This window comes from Varanus komodoensis, unplaced genomic scaffold (assembly GCF_004798865.1).
Source record: "Varanus komodoensis strain SLA01 unplaced genomic scaffold, ASM479886v1 scaffold12, whole genome shotgun sequence".
NCBI lineage: Eukaryota > Metazoa > Chordata > Lepidosauria > Squamata > Varanidae > Varanus > Varanus komodoensis.
The window spans coordinates 17,321,251-17,329,642 of NW_025335349.1; the positions used below are offsets into that span (position 1 = coordinate 17,321,251).

The 8,392-nt window shown below is 39.9% G+C and overlaps 1 protein-coding gene across 1 annotated transcript in view; it reads right to left on the minus strand.

Moving 5' to 3' along the window:
- The window catches only part of EIF3E (eukaryotic translation initiation factor 3 subunit E), a 30,818-nt gene extending 22,645 nt beyond the window's left edge, over positions 1-8,173 (minus strand). The window contains exons 1-3 of the mRNA XM_044421782.1: positions 8,032-8,173; positions 5,059-5,173; positions 3,713-3,830 (exon numbers count right to left, since the gene is read on the minus strand). Of these exons, the coding sequence (XP_044277717.1) occupies positions 3,713-3,830; positions 5,059-5,173; positions 8,032-8,121 (323 nt within the window). The 5' untranslated portion in view covers positions 8,122-8,173. The remainder of the gene's footprint in view (positions 1-3,712; positions 3,831-5,058; positions 5,174-8,031) is intronic.
- Between the last annotated feature and the right edge of the window lie 219 nt (positions 8,174-8,392).

An 8,392-nucleotide genomic window follows, 5' to 3' on the forward strand; every position in this document is an offset into this window, starting at 1 on the left:
TGAAGCAGGAACAGACTTGAAAAAGGCAGAAACAAACTGGGAAAAGGCATAGTGAAGCAGGGGCCAGAGCAAAAGTAGTCACCAGGACACCTGCATTGCTGTGGCAAGGAGCAACAGTGCAGGGAAGCCATTTATTCTGGTCTTCAGGGTCTCCAGCTGCATTGCCTAAATGCTCCACAAGTGGTCCTTGCAAGTACCCACAAAGGTGCTACTTGTTCTGCAAGCACTTGCAGAGTTACTCAGGCCCTGATCCTGACACAATGCATCAGTGACACTATCTAACCATCTCATCCTCTGCATCCCCTTCTCCTTTTGCTTCAATCTTTACCAACATCAGGGTCTTTTCCAATGAGTCCTTCCTTCTCATTAAGTGGCCCAAAGTATTTGACCCTTCAGCGTCAGTACCTGTCCTTCTAAAGAATAGTCAGGGTTAACTTCCTTTAAGATTGTCTGATTTGCTTTCTTTGCAGTCCAAGGGACTCTCAAGAGTCTTCTCCTACACATTTCAAAAGCATCAATTCTTCAGCGCTCAGCCTTCCTTATGGTCCAACTCTCACAGCCATACATAACAGGGAAAACAATAGCTTTGACTACACGAACTTTTGTTGGCAATGTGATGTCTCTGCTTTTTAGTATGCTGTTTAGATTTGCCATGGCTTTCCTCCCCAGGAGCAAGTATCTTTTAATTTCTTGGCTGCAGTCCCCATCTGCGGTGATCTTGGAGCCCAAGAAAATAAAATCTGTCACTTCCATTTTCCCCCCATCTATTTCCCAGGAAGTGATAGAATCAGCATTAAAAAAACTAAGATCATGTCATCTGAGTTTCAAGCAAACTTTTGCACTCTCTTCTTTCACCCTCAGTGAGGCTCTTTAGTTCATTTTCTGCCATTAGAGTGGTATTATCTGCATATCTGAGGTTATTTCTCCCAACAATCTTAATTCCAGCTTGTGATTCATCCAGCCCAGCATTTTGCATGATGAACTCTGCATATAAGTAAAGTAAAATAAGCAGGGTGACAATATACAGCCCTTTCATACCCCTTTCTCAATTTCAGTTGTTCCATGTCCAGTTCTAAATGTTGCTTCTTGACCCTTATACAGGTTTTTCAAGAGACAAATAAGATGGTCTGGTACTCCCATCTCTTTAAGAACTTGCCACAATTTGTTATGATCCATACAATCAAAGTTAGTAAAGAAGTAGATGTTTTTCTGGAACTTCCTAGCTTTCTCCATGATCTAGCATATGTTGAAAATTTGGTATCTGCCTCTTCAAAACCCAGTTTGTACTTCTGGTAGTTCTTGGTTCACATACTGCTGAAGCCTAGCTTGTAGGATTTTGAGCAAAACTCTGCTAGCAAGTGAAATGAGCACAATGATTGAGTAGTTTGAACATTCTTTGGCACTGCCTTTCATTGAGTTTGGAACATTAATGAACCTTTTCCAAATCTGTGGTCACTGTTGAATTTTTCAAATTTGCTGGCGTATTGAGTGTAGTAGTTTAACTGCATTGTCTTTGAGTGGCTCAGCTGGAATACCGTCACCTCCACTAGCTTTTTTGATGCCAAGGCTTCCTAGGGACCATTTGACTTCACACTCCAGGATGTCTGGCTCAAGATCAGTGACCACACCATCATGGTAATTAGGGACATTTGAGATGTTTCTTGTATAGTTCTTCTGTGTCTTCTTGCCACCTCTTCTTAATCTCTTCTGCCTCTCTTAGGTCCCTGCCATTTTTGTCCTTTATCATGCTGATCTTTGCATGGAATGTTCCTTTGATATCTCCAGTTTTCCTGAAGAGTTCTCTAGTCTTTCCCATTCTGCTGTTCTCCTCTAATTGTAAGAGGAAATTGGTTACGGCTTAACAGTATCCCAAACTGCATTAAGGTTATTTTCTCCAGAGATAAAATATTTGTGGGAGAACTGTCATTATCTTCAAACTATGACAAAGCTCCCATTTGCTACTATACAAACATGTCTTCTATACAGTCTCATTCCAGATTCTGAATTGCTATTTATATCAGACTTTAACTTACTAAGAAGCTCAACATCCATTTCAAAAGCTATTCTGAAACATTCAAAATTGAAAAAGTTAAAAATTTTGGGAGTCCGACAACATCCCAAACAACAAGAAAGTAAAATAGGAATTCTACAGGTTAATGTTTATTATTTATTTAGGGGACTTCTATGCTGCCCCATTCGCTGAAGCCTCGGGGTGGCTCACAACCATAAATAAATAGAATTCAATAAAGCAATATAAACTAACAATATAAATTAAGTCGCCCTGGCCAAAGAATAAAATGAATAAATAATATTAACAATTAAAATAACATCTGAATAAAAAGGTCTTCGCCTGACGCCGAAAAACAAATAACGACGGCGCCAGGCGGATCTCTCTGGGGAGCGCATTCCATAGAAGCCAGTGAAGCTGACGGAGGACTGGAGTCAGGTGAACATAATGCCCAGTCCCCGTCAGCAGGCTGGCAGCTCTATTTTGAACCAATTGAAATATTCGGACCGTCTTCAAGGGCAGCCCCACGTAGAGTGCGTTACAGAAGTCAAGGTGGGAAGTCACCAACACGTGTGTCACTGTCGCCAGGCAGTCGTTCTCCAGGTAGGGGCGCAGCTGATGGATCAGCCAAAGCTGAAAGAAAGCGTTCCTCGCCACCACCGTCACCTGAGCTTCCAGTGAAAGCTCTGGGTTGAGAAGCACTTCTGAGCTGCGGACCTTGTCCCTAAGAGGGAGTGCAACCCCATTCAGGACTAGGTTCAATTCACCCTCCCCGAAGCCTGATCCGCCAACCAACAGCCTAATGTTCTGTGCCTTAGGCTGTTTTCTCCTTTTTATTTGTAATTGTTGGTCTAGACTAAAGATCTGCAACAGTCAGCCCTTCAAATAGAAATGGTCTACTAAAGGAAGAGTGAGCAAACTGTGGCCCTCCAAAAGTTCTGGTCTAAAACTTCCATCATTCTGCATTAATGACTACAGCTAATGAGTTGTAAGTGAAAACAACTGGAGGGCCACAAATTTCTCACATGTGCCCTAAGAAAAATGCTCAGTTTTGTAGCTTCAGGGTTTTACATAACTGAATAACTGCTGCGGCAAGAGAACTTTCTAACCAAACGTTCTTTCTCGCCTCTTTTAGTTCCTTGGTGCCCTTTCACTGTTTGCTACCTCTGGCCTATTAAAAAAGAAGGAATGGGACTTTCGACAAAGTTTTCTGGACCCCAGTACAATTGCACTATACTCTGTTTGATCCAACAACTACTTATGTCATCCTCTTAAACATTATACACAATAATATCGGAGAGTGAGACTTAATTTCAATGCTTCAAATTCTTTTCAGAGAGAACTATATACTTGAAAGATAACAATTTTGATTTACAATTTAATTTAAAGCATCTTTCAATTAGCTGTCACAAACTTAGCTGTCACAACCTGCAAAGTATCAGCAATGCATAAAAACTGAGCTATTACTAAGCTATTGTATATCCAATATAGGTACAGAAAGAGTAACAAAGGCTAAAATCCTATGCATATTTGTCCAAAAGCAAGTTTACTGGAATTCAGTAGAATATATTTTTGAGTAGAGAAGCAAAGAATTGCATGGCAAAACACTTAACCAGAAGATGCAACACAGACCATATAAGCAGCAATTCTCTAAACACACATTGTATTTTTACAACTAAGGAAGGCAACACCCAGAAGCATTACCTAGTTGTCTGCATTTGTTGTACAGTTTCTTTGTCTTCAAACATCTTGATAATTGGTTCTGTTTCTTCTTGAAATTGTTTTAGCTGTGCAACAACTACAGCTCTTTTCTCATACAAAGCTGGACCGAAAAATAAAATGCAAGTCAGTCATCTACACAAAAAGGTAAAAAAGGCAACATTCAACAGACTGGAAATACTATGTATTCTAGCAGGTTCAAATGTAACCATTACATTAGGCATACTTTATTATCAACTCACCAAAATCACTTTAATATCAACTATATAGCATTTACTATATCTACTATCGCAAATAAGACTCACAGCAGAATACTGTGAGTTACAGCAGCGCAAATGCAAACTGTAAGAAATGATTTAAAAATGCATCCTGGATACACTGGGAAAGTCTGTCATTTTATTTTTGAAACTGGTAAATCAACTAGAATGGCAAATTAAGAATGGCAAATATGTTGTTAACTAAGAAATCTAATTGCAGTATTAGATTTATATCTGAAAACTTCAGATATAAACTGAATACATGCAGTAAGAAAATGTGAACAAACAGATTTAAGAAGAACCTTCTAACCAAGAAAATGTGTGAACAAAATTAGAGAGAGGAAGATGGAGGTACATATAGGAGAAGCGTATTTTCATTGACAAGAATGTGCATGGGATCTTACCATTTGGCCCTCTAAGTAGTATGACTTCCCTAATAAGAGTTCCAATATGGATGAGCTACCCCTGGTTACAGGGAAATCTTGTCATTAGGAGAAATAGAAAAGATGAGACAAGTCTGTGATTAACACAAATTCTTTGTAATGTTTACATAATACTAGGGAAAGGCCCATCAATTGCCATACAGGATAAAGGATAGAGAATTCCAGTCCTCCTTTGTACCCTACTTATCTGGTTCATCATTCCAGTTGAGGCCATTGCCTCGAACAAAAGAAGGGGAAGATAAGAACTTAAAAAAAAAAAAAAACCTCCCTGCCCTACAATAACATGAGGAAAAGAAAAATTCATCCACTGCTTTTCCTGTTTTGTATTTCAGTACACACTGAAATGGAAGAAAAACCTGTCTTCTTCCCCACTTGATTCAGTGCCTGAATTAAGAATAAATTTCTCCACTTCCCAATACAAATACTCAATTGGAAGTGGAAAGCAAGCCAAGTCTTGTCTGTCACCAAGGCACAGAAACAAACATGGAAATGAATTAGTAAAACTGAGCAGGGAACCAGGCAGAATAAAAGACCTCTGATTTGGTCATTAGTAAAGTTCAGTGCGTAATGTTTTAGTTACCTTTTTATTTTCCTGAAACTCATGCCATAAATTTAGGATCAAAAAGCTTACCAGGAGGGATATAATCGGAATCAAGATTTTTGTACACATCCACAGCAAAATCCACCATGTTGGTGTCACCAAGGAGATCCAGTTTTCCTTGAAACAATTCATTTTTATTATATATCTGCAGAAAAACAATAGTTGACATGCATTTCTATACTGCCCAAAATCTGGGTGATTGACAACAATTTTAATAACACTTTAATTTTATATAAGAATTTATATTCCAGAATATAAATCAGAATATAAATTGGATTCCCAGGAAAGTATCAAATACAACTACAATATAACAACATATAAGAACAAGTAAGGCAGTGTGATTAAGTTGGTCCCTGCCAGTAATCAAAGTCTTTAATAGATCTCCCCCATCACACATTTTCCTGCAAACAAGGCAAATATCTACAATCTTGATCTTATTTACATAATGAAAATTTAAGAGATCTGAGAAGTTATGTTTGAACACTTTTACTTTAAATGCTGTTAGCTATCAGTCATAGCAATGTCCTAGAATAGTTCCTCTTAAAAATGGATTATTGCTTTCCCTTCAACATGGATATTAAATTAATATTTCTTTGCTTTATAGTTTCAACAAAGTGAGGCACAGAGTTTAGCCTCTGAAAAAGACATAGAAAGTACAGAGCATACTTCATTGGGCCAACTTTTATTGGTGAAAAAACCTTCAAGCATTCAAGACAAGCCAAATATTTGAGCATCTTTTCACCAAGTCAGCCAAATATCCTAAAAAGCTCAGTTCCTAAAAAGACCTTCCTACATGCACTCCTCAGACTGATACACCAATATTAAATAGTTAACACCATCTGCTGTTCACCCAGGGAAAATGACAATGATTTTCATTTTTGAAGCTCAAAATGAAATCTATCTTCAATTTTGTATTTAGCTAACCTATCATATGAAGATGTAGATTTCAATACTTGGCTGAAAATTAATAATACTTGACTTTTATCTTGTGCATTCCAGTATTCCATATGTTCCAGATATTCTTGTAATCCCTGTAACACCCTGTGAGGAAGGTTAATAGTATTATCCAAATATTGCAAACTTTGAGGAGCAGGTCTGAAAACATAGTTTAAAACTATCCAATAAGTTCATGGCAGAAGCAAGATTCAAAATAGAATCTTCCCAATTCATAATTTGGTTTTTAGCCATTACACCACAGTAACTTGTGCGGGCAGTGAAGCCTAGGATGGTCTTTCAAAGACATGTCAGTCCAACTTCATTGGAGGAGCTCATTGGTAGAAACTAGCTACAGTTTCACAAGGGAAGCATTTCATTAGGTGTCAGGCATTCAAATCATGACAAATTATCACAGCTGCTAACAATAAATTCATAGCAGAGACAAGCAACTAAAGAGTGAGTTACCCAAAAGCTATTAAAGCAGAGATAAGATCCACACCAAGTGTTTCTTTTATCTTAGTTTAAGCCACTAACCATTCATTATACTTCACAAACTCTCAAGTAGTAACTTCCATGTTACTTTGATGCAACAGAAACAAAACAAGCTATTATGCTTAAGTTTCTAACATTGTTTTTAAACTTAAATTCTGAGAATGACACTCCATGCATTTAATGAGAAAATTTTGAGTCCGTAAGTGTTTAAGCTAAAATAAACATGTTATTCTTGAGGAAACCACAACCATTTTAGTAGAATGGGAGACAGGAAAAAAGCTTTACCAGACCATACTATCTAAAGGTGTAGAACTGAAGATGCATACAGTTCATAAGCATATTAAGATTGGCTACTGCTGTTGTGCACAATATACCAATGTATTTTGTTCTGAAGCCTTCAATCTCCCTTCTTAAAGATTGATTACAGCATTCAAAGATACAGCTGCAGCTCACAACAGGCACATGAGGCATAAAAAGGGACACAACTCCAAACAGGAAGGACACTGCACCAGCACAAATTCATTTTTGTAACTTTATCGTATCCTAGCACAGCATTAGCAACATGGGTTTGATGTGCAAATCAACAGGTATAACTTTCATTGATTAAATCATGTAATCATTGACACAAAACTGAGATAAACCCTCTTTTCTAGAAATTAGCATGTGTGCATCCTTGAAAGGTAACTGACACTAGCCAGGCATCAGTCCAGAGAAAGCTAGTTGGCACTTGACAGATAACAGCATCCCAAACAAACAGCAATTCACAGTAGCCCATCCCTCTTCTTTGTAATAGCACCCCATCCTCCCCCCCTCCTTCGAAGCATGTACTTTGCTATGCAACTGGAATAGATCACACCATTTTTTACTTCTATAACACATTAAAAGTGTTAACTCTGTTACGTGTACCCCTTTAACAATCAACCTATAAAAGGGCCAGCTGAGGACTGCTCAGGTGCGCCATCTGGAACAATTCGTTGGTAGCCGGTTCTTCTCGAGAATAAGTCTTTTAAAAGAAATCCTTTCCTTGATGTGTATTTTGGGCATATGTACACCAAGATACGGACCTTTTGGTCAACAGTTTCCTGCCCCTTAGATGTTTTGGAGTATAACTCCCATTAGCCTCAGGTAATAAGGCCAATAGTCTGGGATGATGGGAATTGTCATCTACAACGCCTGGAAAATCCCAGGATTCCTCTACAGCTACGCCCTGGGACGAAAAGAGGCCCAAAGTCAGAAGATGAGGTAAAAGTATAGCGGTTTTCTCCTTTCTGCTCCAGAGGCCATCCGCTGGGACTTTAAAAAATGCCGCTGAAGAGATATAGAATCGGATTACTGCCTATCTCCACGTTTTGTGGGGCAGATGCACAACCCACATCCTCCGCTCCACCCCACTCCCACAGTTCCTGAAGGAAGCCTCTGAAAGGAGGAACGACGAGAGCCCTGAGCAACGATGCCTGAGGAAGCCACTTGGGCCTAGCCGGTGGCGAGGACTGAGGCGGCTTCCGCAGACCTTTTCTCTCCTCCCACTCCCAGCCCTGGCCGATTCCGGAGCCTATGAAGAGATGCCTCACTCACCTCTTTGACGGAAAGAAACTCGAGGAGCGGGAAGACCAAATGCCGGTCCAAAAAATGCGCTATGCGAGTAGTCAAGTCGTACTCCGCCATCTTGGACGCGAGGCTAAGAGGAAAGGACTGACGTTAAGCGCCGCGTCGGGCACGCCAAGGCTGAAGTACGCACGCGCGTCCGGACGGGAGTGGGCGGGGCGGCGAAGGTGGGCGGGCAAATCTAGGCGTGCCTATGCTCGCGAAGACATGTACGCATGCGCATGCTGACTCCCACTTCTGCTCGGCTGGACTCAAGATCTGGGTCACGAATTGCGGGCTGGAGTTGTGGAGAGGCGACATGTGCGGCGTTGTGGTCTTTGGGTTTTTCTTT